At 40.6% G+C, this 20,542-nt stretch overlaps 1 protein-coding gene across 2 annotated transcripts; it reads left to right on the top strand.

Annotated features, from left to right (window-relative positions):
- Positions 1-1,114: 1,114 nt before the first annotated feature.
- On the top strand, positions 1,115-18,771 carry LOC135511031 (phosphatidylinositol 3,4,5-trisphosphate 3-phosphatase and dual-specificity protein phosphatase PTEN-like). 2 transcript variants are annotated; one of them, XM_064932489.1, is made up of 10 exons: positions 1,116-2,114; positions 11,585-11,669; positions 11,797-11,841; positions 11,941-11,984; positions 12,074-12,312; positions 13,112-13,253; positions 15,995-16,063; positions 16,586-16,752; positions 17,165-17,443; positions 17,759-18,771. In XM_064932489.1, the coding sequence occupies exons 1-10, from the start codon at positions 2,036-2,038 to the stop codon at positions 17,942-17,944; spliced, it is 1,335 nt and encodes a 444-aa protein (XP_064788561.1). In that variant the 5' UTR covers positions 1,116-2,035; the 3' UTR covers positions 17,945-18,771. The 2 variants fall into 2 exon arrangements, with proteins under 2 accessions (XP_064788562.1, XP_064788561.1); XM_064932490.1 differs by lacking the exon at positions 15,995-16,063 and having other exon boundaries at positions 1,115-2,114.
- The last annotated feature ends 1,771 nt before the right edge of the window (positions 18,772-20,542 follow it).

Raw genomic sequence — 20,542 nt, forward strand, 5'->3', positions numbered from 1 at the left:
CGGGGGGAATGCACACTGTGGGACTCTGGTCTGGACTCTCCACCGATGTGGCACCGATGGAAACCCCCAGACACCTTCCAGAACACTCCTCTGACCACCCCTGGAGAACCCCCTGTCTCCACGCTTCTCTCCCATCGGTCCATTCTCTCCATCACCTGATCCATAGCCGTTCCGATCCGATGGAGAACGGTGGTATGTTGTAGAACCCTTTCCTCCATCGATGGGAGGGGAGTGGCTGTTGCTCCTGCTGACTCCATTCCTCACGGTGCGGGATTCTATAACGTTCTGAGTGTAGTGGGTGAGAAGTCAGGCGCAGGAAGCAGAGAGTTCAGGGGAGTGCTACTTTAATGCATAAAAAACGGCGAACATAAGCCAACCCCACGAAAACACAGGGCGTATAAACAAACAAACGCCCCAAACAGGGGGACTTAAACTGTCCAGAAAAACCCACGAAATGGGAAAACACGAAACCCACAGACGTGCACACAAGTTACACCAAACAGACACCGCCTGGTATAGAGGTCCTCGATGGCAGGGAGCTTGGCCCCAGTGATATACTGGGCCGTACACACTACCCTCTGTAGCGCCTTGCGGTTGGATGGCAAGCAGTTGCCATACCAAGCAGCGATCAACCTGTCAAGGTGCTCTCAATGGTGCAGCTGTAAAACTTTTTGAGGATCTGGTCTTTTCATGACACTGAGTCGAAGTGGATGTTTCCCACTTCTACACCCCACCCTTGTCTCTCACTCACTCACACACACACACACACACACACACACACACACACACACACACACACACACACACACACACACACACACACACACACACACACACAGGTAATTGGTTGTCTCAGAGTCAATTAATGGACCCGTGGATACATTCAATAAGGTAAACTAGGACATTAGAAATAATATACTAAAATGGTGTATCTGACTTCTCTCAATTGTTTTATATGATGACATGAACAGATATGCTTGTCAGTCACACTTAAATAGCATAACCCAATTTAAACCGAAAAAAGTGACATTATGTTGGAAACTTCCCTAATTACAAAAAACACGTGATCACATTGACAGAGACTTGCATGCGCTCTGATTGTGTCCTTCCGCTGCCAACAAAAGAACTAGCCGACTACAAAAAACGTAAATTGACAATACACTGACTACGATATAAAACTTATGCAAATAAATAGATATTCTGAGAATCAACAATTATTTATTTTCTAGGAAGAAAGTGTTTTTGATTTCGCTCTAGAACTATATATTTGCGGCGGTAGGATATTATTTTAAAAACCTAGCCTGCTCTACATTTTCTTCCTCCGTTGGAAGCCATGATGGAAGCTTGAGAATTCAGCTGGGGAGAAACGCGAAAAGATGATCCCCAGGACATAGCTATCTGTCAGACGAATCTGTGCTCATATTTGATCCCTGTATAGACAATATAAATGCACGGTGGAGCCTGTCACTTTTTTCGGTGTTGTTTAGCAAATAATTCACGACGATGTTGATTCGTTAGAAGGTTTTTTGATTAAAAAAAGGGGGTAACGTTAGCTAGCTAGTTAGTTACTATACTGTAGCTTGCTAACGTTAGCTACGAGTGGATACTGTTGCTGTCCTTTCCGAGAGTAACATTATTCTTCAAATTCGAGCGCCGGAGAGTTTTCTCTCCTCGCTGTCCGGTCAATCACGGCGGCTACTGTAGATCAAGAGGTTCGGACCGTCTCTTATACCATACGGTTAGGCGGGAGGAGAATTGTATGTATTTTTCAGGGGGGATTTGAAAACAAATTCCAGGGTTGGGAAAGTTGGGCCTGCGTGGAGGAGCAGAGCAAGGCCCGTCTTTATGATCCAGAGAAGACATTCTAGTTAGCTAGTTAATCCTACTCACAACGACTACCACTGCTAGCTTTGCTAGCTTGTCATTGCGAGAAAGGAGCTGCAAAATCAAAAGCGCAAAGGGCGAGCGAGAGGCAAATCAAGCGAAAGCAACGATACTTTTTCATAAATAGACTCCTGTCACTAAGTTAGCTACAATGGCTGCGAAGATAAAATTAATGGTCAGCCGGAACAAAAGGAGATACCAAGAGGATGGGTTCGACTTGGATTTAACGTGTATCCTTTTGTTAAATAACAAACGTTAGTTTATTATACAGTAAACTAGTCACGTGAGTATGCATATTGTATCAATTCAATAGCGATGATTGCTTGCTAGCTAACGTTAGCTAGTTAAGGTAACTGGCTGCTTTTGATAAGCCGGAAAGCATGTTTGAAATATGGTGGATCTGTCAAATGAGCACGCAGAAATGTCTGAAGCAAGTATGTATGACATCCAGTAACTACCTAGCTAGTTGTCATTATCAGGTACAGTGCCTTCAAAGTATTCACAGCCCTCGACTTTTTCAACATTTTGTTACAGCTTGAATTTAAAATGTATTGCATTGTGATTGTCACTGGCCTACACGAAAAATACCATGTCAAAGTGGAATTATGTTTACAAATTAATAAAACATGAAACGCTGAAGTGTCTTTGAGTCAAGTATTCAACCCCTTTGTTATGGCAAGCCTAAATAAGTTCAGGAGTAAACGTTTGCTTAAGTCATATAAGTTGTAAGGACTCCCTCTGTGTGCACAATTATTTTATTTTTTTTGACAACCTCTTCTGTACCCCACACATACAATTATCTGTAAGTCACCCAGTGAATTTCAAAAAGATTCCACCACAGAGGCCAGGGAGGTTTTACAATGCCTTGGGAAGAAGGACATCTATTGGTAGATGGGTACAAATAAAATAAAAAAGCAGATGTTAAATATTCCAAAAATGTGGCCAAGAAATGAACTATGTCCTGAATACAAAGTGTTACGTTTGGGGTGAACGACACATTAGCACAGGCAAAATCTTAGGAAAACCTGGTTGTCTGCTTCCCAACAGACACCGGGAGACAAATTCACCTTTCAGCAGAACAATAACCTAAAACGCAAGGCCAACTGTACATTGGAGTTGCTTACCAAGACAACGTTGAATGTTCCTGAGTGGCCTAGTTAGTTTTGATGTAAATCGGCTTAAATCTTTAGCAAGACTTGAAAATGGCTGTCTAGCAATGATCAACAACCAACTTGACAGAGCTTGAAGAATTTTTAAACGAATGTGCAAATATTGTACAATCCAGGTGTGCAAAGCTCTTAAACTTACTCAGAAAGACACAACTATAATCGCTGTTAAAGGTGATACTAACATGTATTGAGTGGGTGTGAATAGTTATGTAAATTATATTTCTGTATTTTATTTTCAATTCGTTTGCAAACATGTTTTCACTTTATCATTATAGGAAATTGTGTAATGAAAAAAATACATTTGATACATTTTGAATTTGGGCTGTAATACAGCAAAATGTGGAATAAGTTAAGGAGTATAAATACTTTCTGAAGGCACTGTAAGTTGTGTTACGAGTAACATTAGCCAACACATTATTTTACCAATTTAGCTTGCTAGCTAGGTTCAGGTTAGCAGCCAGTCATTATTACTCAACTTTGTTGGCTACAAATTGTCAATATAGACATGACTACTTTGCTACTAGATAGCTAATGTTAGCCAGTGGTGTAAAGCACTGTAAAAATACTTGAAAGTACTACTTAAGTAGTTTTTGGGATATCTGTACTTTACTATTTATATTTTTGACAACTTTTACCTCAGTACATTCCTAAAAAAAACAAAAACATTTTTACTCCATACATTTTCCCTGACACCCAAAAGTACTTCTTACATTTTGAATGGCTAGCAGGACAGGAAAATAGTACATTTCATTCACTTATCAAGAGAACATCCCTGGTCATCCCTATTGCCTCTGATCTGGCAGACTCACTAAGCACGGCTTATTTTGCAAATTATGTCTAGGTGTTGGAGTGTGCCCCTTGTAAATCCCTAAATTAAAAAACAAGAATTGTGCCATCTAGTTTGTTTAATATAGGGAATTTTAAATAATTTATACTTTACTTTCAATATTTAAGTATATTTTAGTAATTATATTTGCTTTTGATACTTAAGTATATTTAAAATCAAATACTTTTAGACTTTTACTCAAGTAGTATTTCACTGGGTGACTTTACTTGAGTAAAAGTAATGATATCTTTAATAGAAAATTACTCAAGTATGACAATTGGGTACCTTTTCCACCACTGATGCTAGCCAACTTTCCGTAATGTAAACTAACATTTGGTTTGCTTGCTACAGTAAAACTTGACTTATTTGACAGTGCAGGGAAGCTGGTTGGCTGCTGTAACAATGTTTTCTTCTCTTAGATGAAATATAGATGACATGAGGCATAATTCTAGCTACCTAGCAAACTATCTAACCTATTGGCCAGCTAATCAACCGCAAACTTGGTTTGCGAACACAGAGACTGCATTTACATAAGCTGCCCAATTCTGATCTTTTACCCAATTATGGGCAATATATCTGAATTTGGCTGCTTGTGTAAACGCAGCCTGACAGTTCTGGGATGTTGGCCCAAAGGCCAATGTATCACAGATTTAATCATTGGACATGTTGGGAAGCAATCGATTTGAATGTTTAAGACGGTGCAATGCACCTTTCGAAAAGCACTGTTAACCAGATTGAGAAACTAAATATGTTCTCATGAATTTGGCAATCATGCAGCATGTGCTGCTAGCTAGCTGTCAAACGTGATCTAAATTAGGTTCCCTTAGGGTATAGGGAACATATCTGGCAACCGTGGATAGAAAACATTTGAAAACAGGCTACTGCCGAAAGAGTCTCAATTCAGTTCATGTTATCTTTATGCAAATTATTAATTCAATATGCCAATTTTCAATGTCTAGCTTTTCAATGAATCACTATACTTTTTACAAATAACATTCACACTGATGCAACACTTCCTGAAAATTCTTAAATTGAGAAGATCTAATGCTAATAAAGTCCAAATGGAATCTGCATGATTGGATATTGTTAATTTATTGAGGTTAACTTCAGAACATCCTCATGTTTTCTGTCAAGTGACATATGTGATCTAGGCCTATACTGATTTTGTTAACCCATAATATGCTGGTGGTGAGAATGGTAGTCCCTTGCTGCAGCACATCTCATACCTGGCCCTGATATTGAAGACAAGTTTAAGGGAGTGCACTGTATGGGTTTGGAGGAGAGATAGTGGGAAGAGTGGACACAGGTATTGTGTTAATTGTATAGTTTTCTGACATGGATTATGTGCACAATGTTTATTTGGAGCAGTTTTTTGTGGACTTTGCAAAAAATCTAGGGACTCTAATGGCCTGTATAGTCCTTTTTATCTATGGTGTGGTAGGATGGTGTTCACCCTAATGGCAATACCTTTGACGGTTTAGTGAGGCATTTGTTCAGTTACTTGTGGGCCTGAGCATATCAAAAGGACTTGTCCCACAGTCTGTTTGAATCCACTGGTTGTCCAGGCTATACAGTATTATAATCTAGAGGCCATATTGATGTAAGTTGCGGCACAGGTTAAGGGGGTTTTGCTTTACTTTTCTATCTTGTTTTAAAATTGATACTTACATGTGACTAATAGGAAAACTGGTCACTGTCTGAGCATTAAGCTTACCCCTCATTGAAAGTGTCAAATGCCACTATTCTGTTTTGAATGGACACCACTCACTGGAGAAAGGCATTTATGTCAATTCAACTCAGTTTATTCCCTGCACCCATTCAGTAGAAGAAACCACAGATGAATGGATAACAGGCTGATCGTGTAAAGATGCTGTTATTGAGATATTGATATCAGATTTGTCCGTTTCTGTGGGGTTTTCTGCTTGTGAGAGAGACGCAAGGGAGCGAGAGGGGTGTGTCATTCAACCCCAGTAATTCCTCTGTTGATGAGCAACAGCCAGTCAGTGAGTCCCCTCTCTGCTGATCTAAATTCAGGCGCTTGTGGACGCAAACTTTTTTTTATCGGATTTGGCATGGTGTCTTAAAACAATATGATCTCTTTGCAGTTATGTAATGCAGTAGGGATGGACATTTTGGTTAACCAGTCAAACTGTAGAAAAAATAACATCCAAACAGGAAAATAACGTGACCAACAGAAAATTCTATGCATGCAAGGAACTGACATATTTCATTACGAGTTTAATGAAAATTTGCAACAATAGCAAGCCCTCCGTTTTACAGTCAAATGGCTATTATTGAACGTTCGACAGCTGTAGTGAAGCAGGTAATAATATTTAATTTTTAATACATTTACCAAAATGCAATTTGTGTGAACACCGTTCTAAGCAACGCACCTAATGCGAGCGGTTCCATTTGTGACGTGGATGAACGTCTCCATTGGAAACTTAGAAAGAGGGAGAATCTAATAGCAACAACTAGGATGGGTTGCTAATATGACTATGATTGTGCCTTTGGCTTCTGGACAATGAAAGAAAGTTATGAAAACCAATAGAACAGGAGAGAAATGCTGCTTAATGGCATGAGGAAGTATTTATAAAATAATTGCATCCATGTTTCTATGGTTGGATTTTGGCTAGGCTAATTTGAAGCAAGGTAAGACATTCCACATTATTTAAAGTTAAGTAAAATATTCAGGTTTCAAGCAATGATACTGCCTTAAGATCACATTGCAATGTGGTGGGTGACGAGCTGATAGCCTGCCTACCGTTGACTATAGCCTATACATGCGAATAGGAGGCGCACTTGAATTGAGAGTTGAGATTGAGATATATAAATAGTAGCTATTTTTAATTGTGGCCATCAAAACTGTTTTTAACACGCCATTGCATTTAGAATTATTTGTTGCACAATGACTGGGTTTATTTATTAAAGCATATTTAATTCCAATAGCAGCATTTTTAAAGGGTTTGCTCTCGTGTTGTCTGACAGGTGATGGGCCATTCCCCTCCTCAAACTAGGCTCTGTATGCTGTGCATGTGTGATAAATAATTTATCCTTTTATTTAACTAGGCAAGTCAGTTAAGAGCAAATTCTTATTTACAACGACGGCCGAACCCGGATGACGCTGGGCCAATTGTGCGCCGCTCTATGGGACTCCCAATCACGTCCGGATGTGATACAGCCTGGATAATAAATAACGTGCATGACGACTAACAGAAATACACACGCGCCAATTTAATTCCACTAAATTATGCAAATTAGCATAAAGACCGATAAGCATGACTGGTCAAATGTGTTTTCGACAGCTTACCGATTAACAGTTAACCGTTTATATCCCTATAATACAGTATCAGGGTTCTGGGAATAATCCTTATAATAGAGCACCAGTGATGTTGTATCAGCAATGCTGCCTGAGTCCCCATCCCCAAATTCTCTCCTCTACTCTTATCCACCCTTCCCATATCATTCGCTCTCTGCCTGCTCCTCTCATTTTCTCTTTTCAACTCTCTCCCCCTCTACTCTCTTTTTTTCTGTTGCCCAGCCGTGGAGTTAGCTAGAGCACAGAGCTGTGGCAGGACAGCTGAAAACGGCAGAGAGAAAAGGCGTTCCTGAAATGTCCGGTTTTTAGAGGAGCTTCTGTCGGGGGTCCTGTATGTGCGTTTCCTCCCAGCTGCAGAATTCCGAGCCCCCCGTGCCCTGGGCTGTAGCTCCTCTAGGAGCTCTGGAGCTTTTTAAAAACACTTAAAATAGTCTGAGTGGAATGATTTTGCCAGTAGGACCAAAGGCAGAGGTGGAGGTTGTAGCCCATTATGTGGTATAGAACGGCCTGCATTTGGTTCCTAATTAGGTCTTTGAGGCATTAATGGAAATGATTATGTTACTCTATGTAATAGACATGCTCATATGCTGAAGGCCACAAGCAAGTAGCTTGGCATTATGCAAATACTATAATAAAATCTCTGCTGTGTTTTATTGAATTAATGCATTGTGTTCCTCTTGAATTATATTGCCATAGCTGGAATTTGGTAGATACTATGCCTATCTGACATAGGGCATCATATTCTTGCTAGTTTCATTCAAATTTTGGTCAAGTTACATTGGATCTTGGCAAATGTGTTCATCACATCCACAGATACTGCCATTGTACTGTGTGTTTGTGTGCATGCATTATGCAGAAATTAGAGGCATTTCAAGGTAGTCAAGTCTTCACCTTTCTCACCAGAGTCGTCAGTGGTGTGTCAAATCTTGGAGACCAGTTTTAAAATGATTTGCTCCAAAATAACTTCTGCTAGAAAAAACAGACATTAAATTAGAGCTGTTTGCCATTCTATTTCTGACACGGTGACACAGGAAACGTACAAAAGGGTGACCTTTCGTCAGTGGTTAAAGTGCAAAATCCCACGGCTTATGTAGGCAGACAGGCTTCAGAATGTCAGTTACAGGTAGGAGTTGAGATGATGTGCAATCAATTCAATAATGTTTTGAGATATGACATTGAAGTTGATATGGACATGATCACACATAATATGGTTGACATTTGTCCTCCAGAGACAGAAATTAGTTTAGTAGTTTAAAGTATCTTTCAAAAAACCGCAGATGCACTAGAAAATCTTCAATATGCAGGTGAAAGTAACAGCTTCATTTTGCACTTAATGAGTGTGTGGGTTTAGCAGTGCTCCAGACTACCCCCCTGTTTTTCAGTTGGTGGCACCAGCCCAACCAAAATGGTTGGTCAATAGAAACGTTTTTGCAATCATCTTAAGTCATACACAGTGCCATTGAGATGGTATTATTCAAGATATTTTGATGTGCAGCCTAAACCAGTGATTGTAATGAATTTTGGGGTTACAATTAGCCTGTTGCTATATTTTACTCTAAAAAATAGGGATCCTGAATTGCTATGTCTTTAGTTCAATAAATTTGCATACGTATTTTGTGTGGCTACAAATAGGCTATCACAAATAGCTACAAATAGGCTAATTCCTTTAGGGCTAATTTGCCAACTGAGGAAGTGGAAACTCCAAATGCATTAGCTAGGTTGAGGAATATAATATGTTGCTAGTAAGCCATGTAATTGGTTAATCTAACAGCAAATGTAATAACTTTGTAGCATTCCCAATGATGTCTAGGCCTATGTAATCACTGTAACTGGTAGATGCGTGCTCCCCCGTTCCGCATATCTCAAAGCCCATAGCCTACCAGATACTTTTGTTTGAAAAACAGCACTCAGACAGTCAATATTGAGAGTTGAGAAATAAATGTAATACAGAAAGCTGAGAACCTCCTCTCTCCAACAGTCACAACAGTAGTTGCTTTCGGAGAAAAACAAATATTTTGTAAAGGTTGCTATTACAACACATTTCTCTCAGCCACTCCTCTCCCACTAGCCTACTCAGAGCCTGCAGGAAAAATGGGCACAGGCAAGCACTTTCATGCACTTTAGGCCAGGGTTTCCAAAACCCTGTCCTGGGACCCCTGGGTGCACATTTTGGTTTTTGCCCAAGCACTTCACAGCTGATTCAAATAGTCAACTCATAAATCTTTGATTATTTGAATCTGCTATGAAGTGCTTGGGCAAAAACAAAACGTGCACCATGGGGGGGGGGGGGCAGGACCATGGCCAGGACTGACTTTGGGAAACACTGCTTTATGCTAGTTTGACCAAGTCATGCTTTTAGCCACCCCATAATAGAATGTTTCGAATGAAGTAACCAGATAGATTTTGCAGCATGCGCCAATGTGACCAATTAAAAATGTAACTTGACAATTCAAGTCAAAGGGTGGCAAAATGTAACCACCCTGGAGCCCTGTTCGTCGCTGAAGTCACCTCATCTGCGTGTTTCACTGCTCCACTGTTCCTCCCCATGAACCCCATAACCAATTGTCATTTATCCCAACAAGATACTTTTCTTGTCCGTCAAGGCAGGGTCCTCCTTACTCTTACATTTGATCTGTTAAATATTCCATGTGATTCGGCTGGGGCTGCAGAAAAATTAAGCCCAACATCTGCGACGATCTCAATATAACTAGGGCTCTATAAATACATGCAGGTCAAGCTGTGTAAATTCTCCTAGTGCACCCACATGTGGGCCCCGCTTGATTAGGAGTGCTCCGGTCCTCTCGGCCTCTCTCTCGCCCTCACACAGCCAACACCATCTGTTATTCTACTGATCACAACCCTTCTGCCCAGCACTGTACTTTCCCTTTCTGTTCATTACTGCACAATGACACCCACATGGTGATACAAACGTCATGATGATCTTTCCTCAGACCTTTTGTGATAGGATTACGATGTAAGCTAGAGGTTTTGGTATTGTATGAGCTACACAGTGCATTCCAAAACTTATTCAGACCCTTTGACTTTTCCCACATTTTGTTACAGCCTTATTCTCAAATGGATTACATTTTTTCCCCCTCCTCATCAATCTACACACAATACCCCATAATGACAAAGCAAAAACAGGCTTTTATCTTTTTTGGGATCGAATTTATAATAAAAAAAGATATAAACATAAGTAAACTGAAATATTACATTTACATAAGTATTAAGATCATTTACTTTGTTGAAGCACCTTTGGCAGCAATTACAGACTCAAGTCTTCTTGGGTATGACGCTACAAGCTTGGCACATCTGGGAGTTTCTCCCATTCTTCTCTGCAGATCCTCCCAAGCTCTGGCAGGTTGGATGGAGAACGTTGCTGCACAGTTATTTTCAGGTCTCTCCAGAGATGTTCGATCGGGTTCAAGTCCGGGCCACTCAGGGACATTCAGAGACTTGTCATGAAGCCACTCCTGCCTTGTCTTAGCTGTGTGCTGAGGGTTGTTGTCCTGATGGAAAGTGAACCTTTGCCCCAGTCTGAGGTCCTGAGTGCTCTGGAGCAGGATTTCATCAAGGATCTCTCTGTACTTTGCTCAGTTCATCTATCCCTCGATCCTGACTAGTCTCCCTGCCGCTGATAAACACCCCCACAGCATTTTTGTTATTTTTTATTTAACTAGGCAAGTCAGTTAAGAACAAATTCTTATTTACAATGACGGCCTACCACAGCCAAACCCGGACATCGCTGGGCCAATTGTGCGCTGCCCTATGGGACTACCAATCACGGCCTGATGTGATGCAGCCTGGAATCGAACCAGGGACTGCAGTGACGCCTCTTGCACTGAGATGCAGTGCTGCAGAAATGGTTTGGTACTCTTCCCCAGATCTGTGCCTTAACACAATCTTGTCTCTAAGCTCTACGGACATTTCCTTCGACTTCATGGCTTGGTTTTTGCACTGAGATGCACCGTCAACTGTGGGACCTTATATAGACAGATCTGATCCTATTCAAATCATGTCCAATCAATTGAATTTACCACATGTGGACTCCAAACAAGTTGTAGAAACAGCTCAAGGATTATCAATGGAAGCAAGATGAACCTGAGCTCAATTTCGAGTCTCATAGCAAAGGGTCTGAATTCTTATGTAAATAAAGTATCTGTTTTTTATTTGTAATACATTTGCAAAAATGTCTAAACCAGTTTTTGCTTTGTCATTACTATACTGTGTGTAGATTGATGAGGGAAAAAAATAGTTAATACATTTCATAATAAGTCTGTAACATAAAAAAATGTTGAAAACGGAAAGGTGTCTGAAAACTTTCCAAATGCACTGTATATAGGATTTTCTTCTATCTGTGTGTCCTTGACCCAATGGTGCCCACAGATATCTATCCAAACATCATTGCTATGGGCTTTCCTGCAGAGCGACTCGAAGGAGTGTACAGAAACAATATAGACGAGGTTGTACGGTGAGTAACAAAACAATCCAAGTTGATAAAGTATACTGAGGTGTTTCAAATTCTCATTTGATGCATTACGTTGTCAATTTCTGTAGTTGCGGAATGTTTTGAATGTAACTACCTTTTACCTCAACAGGTTTCTTGACTCGAAACATAAAAACCATTATAAGATTTACAATCTGTAAGTATACCGCTAAACACTTAAATGCTAATATCAATGTTTTGTTTACAAATTAATTGCTCCTTCATGACTGCTGACCTAATTTCCTTCCTATTTCAGTTGTGCAGAACGACACTACGATGCTGCCAAATTTAACTGCAGAGGTACGCCGTCACAAACAAAATGTTTTTAGAGCCAGGTTGCTTAAAGGAAACTTACTCTTTATATTTCTCTCTAACTCTCCACCCGCCAGTTGCACAATACCCCTTTGAAGACCACAACCCGCCTCAGCTAGAGCTCATCAAGCCGTTCTGTGAAGACCTCGACCAGTGGCTGAGCGAGGATGACAATCATGTGGCGGCCATCCACTGCAAGGCAGGGAAAGGCCGCACCGGGGTGATGATCTGCGCCTACCTCCTGCACCGTGGCAAGTTCCAGGACGCCCAGGAGGCACTCGACTTCTACGGGGAAGTGCGGACAAGGGACAAGAAGGTCAGTGACAGTGACTTGCCAGGGGTGGTGACTAGTGATAGGCATTTTACATGATTTAACTATTCAAATAATATGACATTTTATCATTTGTTCGGATATCCGGATAGTGATTTATCAGTACGACGCAAATGCACATGGCAGAGAACTGAGGACAGGCTGTGTTTTTTTTCTCTGCTTGTTTTTTGGCTGAAAGCAACAGTGAAAGAGAAGTCCAATTTTTGCCATGATAGAACTGATTCTGTTACAAAAAGGTTTTCTGATGAATGTTTTACATTCATCTTGGTCAGTTATTGTGGGAACTCTGTTAGGTGTGTGCCTGTAGTTGTTATTCAAAGTGGGGAAAATAGCAAACCAATGTCAATTCATTTTTTTTGTCAAAATTAGCCTAAAAAAAAATCACAAAAAAATGAACACAAGTAAACGAATAATAACGTCCGTTCGGATATTCAATTAACCGTGCCCATTCCTAGTGGACACTAGACGCTAGTACTCGGTGTGAGAATTTTTAATAAACGCAGACTAGGCCTAGATCGTCTGTTTTGTCATAGACCTGCCGTGATCAAATTTTTACATTGACATTTTAGTCATTAAGCAGACACTCTTATCCAGAGCGATTTACAGTAGTGAGTGCAAACATTTTCATACTTTTTTGTACTTGCAAGCGCCATGCTCTACCAACTGAGCCACACAGGATTTCAAAGACATATTTTTCACAATCTGTATATCCTTTTCTATGTGGTAATTATTAAATTGAGGTCATTCCCTATCATTGACTGTTTTTGTTGTCTTTCCTTTTCAGGGAGTGACGATCCCAAGCCAACGGCGTTACGTGTACTACTATAGCCACCTGCTGAAAAACAAGCTGGACTACAAGCCTGTGGCTCTCCTCTTCCACAAAATGGTGTTTGAGACGCTACCAATGTTCAGTGGAGGCACCTGCAGTGAGTCACTCATGTTTAACTTGAACTCCGACTCAGGGTGTAGGCATGTAGCTCTTTAAATGGTGTGTATACGGCCACCCACGGTAGTAGAGAATGGTGCAGGTCAACTTGTGTAGTGAGAGCATAGAGTCATATTATGTACTTTACATTGAAGCCAACGAAGCTCTTGATCAGTTGCTTGTACTCTTTAAGAAAGATGGCTAGATATTGATGAGAAAGAGAGCATGGATGACACTATTCTCAGCTGCGTTCAGCAAGGCTGGCTTCTACCTGCTTTATCCAAATTGTGACATGTTTTGCTCTGCAGTTCAGAGGAGGAATTCAGTACATGTAAATAACAAGTCACCAATGGCCTCTTACAGATAGCAAATATAATAACTGCGTTTATTGTTGTCCAGGGATTTTCATAAAGACAAAGACTTCAACTCCTAGCTCAAGTAGACATTTTCACCTATGATCTTTAATCAAGAGATGTAGTGATCTATGTTTTTCATCCAATAGAATGTGAATGACTATGCATGTACATCTACTGCATGTAATTTGCTTGGCTGATTTTTTTCTGTGAAACAATGATTTTAATATCTTTCCATTTTGGTCATATGAAATATGGATTTCTGGTTTAATGTGCCTGAGTCACGGATTATCTTGTTTTTTCTCAATATTTCACTGTTGCACAAAAAATGCACCTTTTTCCTCCTTGGATTATCTGTGATGCTCTAACCTAGCATCTGAATGTGCTCAACTGCTCTGAACTAACCCTTCTCTTTCCCTCTTAACACTCCCGAGAGAGGGCCCTATTCTGAGTTTGACGTTCTCTATTTGCAAAGACCTAGATAGAAAACATCATGTTACTTGTTCGCACTCATTTTAAAGTATTGGCTAAATACTGAGGTGTATTGTAGTGACGTGCAGATCAGCTGTTTGTTCACCCCCCCAAATCTGAGGCCTGCACTCGACCCTAACCCGCAAATATTGTAAATGCTCTGTACCGTCAGATGGCACAACAATTTTTTGAAGAGGTCTTTTTAGATAGGTCCATGTTTCGTCTTATAATTTCCGCCATTTTTTTAGGCTATTTGTTAGTCATCTTGTCTATAAATAGATATATGCAGCTTCTCTTCTGTCATTACTTGTTTCCCTTAGACTAAATAAACCCTTTCTCAACAAAATGTCATAAATCGATAGAATGAATGATTCAATCTAGTTGGCATCGGTAAAGTTTGCTTTCTGTTTCCTCTTTCATCTCTGCTTCTCTACAACGATGTTTAGGTACTGGGGAGAAAATGCAATAACTAAAAAAATAATAATAATAAGATTTTCAGTACAACATTTCCTAATGACATTGGTTTGACTGGTTTTAAGGAAATTTAAATCTGTTAAAATTACCCAACAATTTGTGGTTGAAATACTATCAGCTTTTATGATGCTGATAAAGACCGCACATATACAGATGGTCGTGTCCATTCTCTCAGGATGCTAAAATAAATAAATCCTATTTCTCCACTCCTGTTAATATTATATCAGGCTATGAGCGAGGTTATAGAGCTACAGTGTATAACCTCCTGGTCCCTAAACATCTTTCCAGATTCAGTTAGGCTACTATTCCATTTAACCCATCTGAACAGTACAGTTACCTTGATGTGCCATATTGATATCCCTGTCTTGTGACTGTCAAATGTATATAGAGGTTCACAATCATCACACACAACATAGCCGGACAGCACTGCTATCATCCTCTCCTACCACTTCAGCAAATCTTTCCCAAACATTAGACTTAAAAAAAAATATATATATTTAACCTTTATTTAACCAGGTAGGCTAGTTGAGAACAAGTTCTCATTTGCAACTGCGACCTGGCCAAGATAAAGCATAGCAGTGTGAACAGACAACACAGAGCTACTGTTCTTGCCCTCCGTTTCATTTCTTTTCAACTCTCCATTTCACAGCTTTTCTCTTATTGAATTCAACTCTTAACATGATCCTTTTTTGCCTCAGTCGATTGACATGAATCTTTTCTGCCCAAGTTCCCAAAAGCATTTGGCAATTACAGTGTTTGGCCCTAAAGCCTAGGCTTAGGCAACGCACTAATTCCAGATACAAAATAATGAATGAAAACCTCAATGTAGACTATAGATATAAATTGCACATTACATACATTTATGTATTTGTTATGCATTTTCTCTTTATTTAATCCTCCCGCCACCCACCTGCCCTTCATCCACACAATATTTAATGACCCATAACCCACACGCCCAAGCGGGTCCTGTGGGTTATGAGTCAACCCGCACATCACTAGTGTATTGGGTGAGAAGTTCATTTGGAGAGAACTTTCCTTTTTTAATGGACTAGCATATAAGACTAGCTAGCATATAAGGCGGTTCTCATTGGTGAATACATTATCACACATTGTTAAGAATTAAATTGGCTAGATGCAGGTTTCTGCCATTGGGATTTATGGTGGTCAATTGAGATGTTCTTGGAATATCTACAGTCTGAAGTTCCCCACATGTTCTTTTTCCTGTGAATTATTAATGTATTGCACCATGTATCCCAAGTCTTGTGGACTAGATTTAACTTGATATCTCCATTTGAAAGCATTGTTTTTAGATATGTGGCTGTGTATGTATATAATTGATATCCTAGCATATATCTGTACTGTTAGAAGTGTTCCTGCTGTGTTCTGAAGGCCTAGCTTGCCAGCCCAGCCAGGCTGTGAGTTAATCTCCTTCTCTCTCTCTAAGGGGACAGTACCGTTAAAAACAGGAGCGAGCCGATCCCTCTGGGCTTCAAGAAAGGGAATTGGCATTGGGGTAAATGAGCCTTTCATCCGTTTTGATGTCCTTCCCTCATATACTGTTCATTTGGCTCCAGTTCCAACAAGAACTAGAAAGGTAGAACTTATTCTAGTGAAGGCTAGAAGAAGGAGTTGTAGCATTAAAACATCATTGTAATGTGGAGGCATACAAAGACCAACCAACCACCCCCTTATGAGAGGTTTCAAACTCTCACAAATGTAAGGCTTTTGTTATAGAAGAAAGCACAACAGTCATCAGAATGGGGTCCCATGTCTTTAGTTCTGGTTCTTTTTGGGTGCTATTTGTGGTCTGGTTATTTCCCCCTATCCTCCTTTGTGGTCTGGTTCTTTCCTTCTCTCCTCCTATATTGGAAAACACGGTTTTAGAGAACTCCCAACTAGGGGTTGCTTTTGTAACTGTCATGGCAGCAACTCCAAGACTACTAAGACCTGTGTCCTGTCTTGTCTGGTTCTCTCTACCGCCATTACCCTTCATTGCAACCTCTCTCCATATCTCTGAAACACTCACCCCTTTTAGATCCTCAGTTTGTGGTGTATCAACTTAAAGTCAAGATCCACACATCCAACCCGGCTCACACGCGGAGGGAAGAAAAGCACATGTTATTTGAGTTTCCCCAGCCGCTGCCTGTCTGTGGAGACGTCAAAGTGGAGTTCTTTCACAAGCAAAACAAAATGATGAAGAAGGTTGGTTAGTTCCGCCTGTCACATGAGTGTCTCTAATTTCCACCTGGGTTTCCTTGGCTTCAGCTGTTATGGGGTTTTCAATTGCTGCCCCATTGTAGTTATTGTCATAATTGCAGTGTCACTCCAATGTTTACCTGGTATTTTATCATAAAAGGTGTTTTATGTGAGTCCCTTATAGTATCATACATGATAGTCGTAATGATGTTAAACGGCACTCTGACGTTATAATTGGATAGCTTACCTGGAAATGTATTGAATCATGTTACTATAAATAGCTGATAAGGATTTTCACACTTATGTACTGTAATGTGTAGCTTTTCTACGCCGGCATTAGCGTGGTAACTATAACCACAATGATCGTCAGACATACTCCATTACAGTTAGTCAGTACATCTCCCTCTCCACTATCCAGGATAAGATGTTCCACTTCTGGGTTAACACCTTCTTCATCCCCGGGCCACCGGAGGAGAGCATGGAGAAGGTGGAGAACGGGTCGGTGGTGGTGAACGATGTGGACGGGGTTCAGAACCAGTCCACGATTGGCACCCCTCCCCAGGCCCCGCAGAGTGCCGAACGCAGGGACAGCAGCAGGGACAGCGACAGGGACTACCTCATCCTCGCGCTCACCAAGAATGACCTGGACAAGGCCAACAAAGACAAAGCTAACCGCTACTTCTCACCTAATTTCAAGGTGAGCCATTTAAACTAATGGTTGTAATGGAATCTTTTATTTAACTAGGCAAGTCAGTTAACAACAAATTATTATTTACAATGATGACCTACCCCGGCCAAAACCTAGCCCAGGAAACGCTGGGCCAATTAATAATATGAGGAAGGTACTGCAAATCTGTTGTGTAAATCTCTCAATTGGTCTTTGCGCTATTAGAATCCTGATGAAATTGAAACATTGGTTTTCAATGACAGCAGTGCTGAGTTCTATTGTTTGACAAGGTTCCTTGTTCTGATATTATGGCTTCCCCTTTCTCTCACTGTCTCGCTCCTTTAGGTGAAGTTGTATTTCACGAAAACCGTGGAAGATTCTTCGAATTCCGAGGCGAGCACTTCGACATCTGTCACTCCGGACGTTAGTGACAACGAGCCAGACCATTATCGATATTCTGACACCACTGACTCTGATCCGGAAAACGAACCTTTTGATGAGGAGCAGCACACGCAGATCACGAAAGTGTGAACTCTTACTTTTTTTTTATAGGAACACGAAGAAAAAGATATGTACACCAGAGAAAAAAAAGGAGCAAACTTGAATATGAACTCAAAAGAAGAACCTTTGTTCCCCTGCTTCCCCCAAAACGGCAGCAGAGCATCATGTCAAATGCCAATTTTAAAAGAAAAAAATAATATTCTGACCAATATATTGTTTTTAGGACTCTTTTTTTTGGCACGGCCATGTACCATGCGCGAGGTATTGACGTTGTTGGGGGAAGGTGCTGTAGCTGTAATGTTTATATATACACATACATACATACATATGTAAACAAACTTTTTTGTGTCATAGACAATGGAAAAGAGTAACAATCAGGAGGACTATGCTGCTCCTTCTCCTGTCGAAACCAAGGCCAGTGCTGCAGTCACTTTGTTTATTTTCCCGTCTTCTCTCCCTCCCTCTTCTCTTCTACCCCCTTCACCACACCTCTTCCCTCATCCTCCTTTACTGTGAATGCTTCTCGTGCTCTTTGCAAGCTGTCTCACACGACGATGACCTTTGGCCCTTGTGCAGTGGAAGCTGCATGCAGGCAGTGGGTTGGGGGCAGGGCTGGGTTATGAGTCTGTGATGTCTAAAGCGTTGCCATTCCTTTCCGTACTGTTTAAATTATGCAGAACAAGGCATCCCATGTAATTGTCCGTTTTTTTTATCCTAAAATAATAAAAAATATAATACACAAAACAGCAGGGAGACAAGTGTTTGCAATGTCAACACTTTATATACATTTAAAGAACCGTGGAGGTATGCATGTATTGGAATTTAGCACCCATCCCTAATAAATGTATGCAATGTCATCCTTTCTTAGACACAAGCTTTTCAATGTCTTTTAAGATCTCAGGGTTACCCTGTGGATCATTTGTCATAATGGACTTCCTGGTGTCTTTGGAGTGAATTGCATCATGGAAGTTCATGATGTTTTATGATTTAGGTGATTTCACACCATCTGCACTGTGTGTGTGTGTGTGTGTGTGTGTGTGTGTGTGTGTGTGTGTGTGTGTGTGTGTGTGTGTGTGTGTGTGTGTGTGTGTGTGTGTGTGTGTGTGTGTGTGTGTGTGTGTGTGTGTGTGTGTGTGTGTGTGTGTGTGTGTGTGTGTGTGTGTGTGTGTGTTACAGAGCTACAGAGTTACAGTTCATGTAAGGACATAAAATAATATCATTAGGCCCTGATCTAAGGATTTCATACTGGGAGTACAGATAATGTATGCATCTGTTGGTCACAGATACCTTAAATAAAAAAGGTAGGGGCGTGAATCAGGACACTAATTAGTATCTGGTGTATGACTACCATTTGCCTCATGCACCACAACACATCTCCATCTCATAGTTGATCAGACTGTTGCCTGTAGAATGTTGTCCCACTCCTCTTCAAGACTGCGAAGTTACAGGATATTGTTGGGAACTGGAACACGCTGTTGTACACTTCATTCCAGAGCATCCCAAATATGCTCAAAGGGTGTCTGGTGAGTATACAGGCCATGGCAGAACTGGGACATTTTAAGCTTCTAGGAATTGTGTACAGATCCTTGCAACATGGGGCCGTGCATTAGCATGCTGAAACATGAGGTGATGGTGGCGGATGAATGGCACGATAATGGGCCTCAGGATGTCAGGGTATCTATACAGTCAAATTACCATTGATAAAATGCAATTGTGTTCGTTGTCCATAGTTTATGCCTGCCAATACCATAACCACACCTCCACCATGGGGCACACTGTTCACAACGTTAACATCAGCAAACTGCTGGCCCACACGACGCCAAACACGTGGTCTGCGGTTGTGAGGCCGGTTGGACGTACTGCCAAATTCTCTAAAACAACGTTGGAGGCGGCTTATGGTAGTGAAATTAACATTCAATTTCAGGCAACAGCTCTGGTGGACATTCTTGCAGTCAGCATGCCAATTGCACGCTCCATCAACTTGAGACATTTGTGGCATAGTGTTGTGTAAAAACTGCAAATTTTTGAGTGGCCTTTTTATTATGCCCAGCTCAAGGTGCACCTATTTAATGATCATGCTTATTGATATGCCACACCTGTCAGGTGGATAGATTAACTTGGCAAAGGATAAATGCTCACTGAAATGGATGTAAATACATTTAAAAGAAATAAGCTTTTTGAGTGTATTGAACATTTCTGTGATCTTTTATTTGAGCTCATGAAACATTGAACCAACACTTTATATGTTGTGTTTATATTTTTGTTTAGTGTATCTCCACACTATGAGGTTGTAAAATATTGGTTTTGGTGGGATGGAGTTTTTGCCTGCCTGGTGATATTAGTTAATAGACCAGAAAAGGTTCCAAACCGTTCTGCCAATAAAATCTAGTTTTCCATTTTCCCCTCCCCACTCAGACCACTCCCAGACAGTCCTAGCAAAAATCGTCCTTAAGAAATTGCTCTTTGCTAAGAAGCTATTTTTGTTTCTTTTTGACCATTTTAATTAAAACAATCATAGTAAGGTGCTTAATTGTTACCCAGAAATATTGATATTGAGATAAAAAAAACAGCTGCATTGGCCCTTTAAAGGCAATGTGCCTGCATTCCTGGAGACCACATTCATGGTAA

Source organism: Oncorhynchus masou, chromosome 23 (assembly GCF_036934945.1).
Source record: "Oncorhynchus masou masou isolate Uvic2021 chromosome 23, UVic_Omas_1.1, whole genome shotgun sequence".
In the NCBI taxonomy this organism is placed as follows: Eukaryota; Metazoa; Chordata; class Actinopteri; order Salmoniformes; family Salmonidae; genus Oncorhynchus; species Oncorhynchus masou.

Bases quoted from the DNA above. Each gene is read 5' to 3' on its own strand.
- LOC135511031 (XM_064932489.1), top strand. From the start codon at position 2,036: ATGGCTGCGAAGATAAAATTAATGGTCAGCCGGAACAAAAGGAGATAC. The intron at 11,842-11,940 runs GTAAGTATACCG...TTCCTATTTCAG, and splicing joins CATTATAAGATTTACAATCT to TTGTGCAGAACGACACTACG. The intron at 11,985-12,073 runs GTACGCCGTCAC...TCCACCCGCCAG, and splicing joins TGCCAAATTTAACTGCAGAG to TTGCACAATACCCCTTTGAA.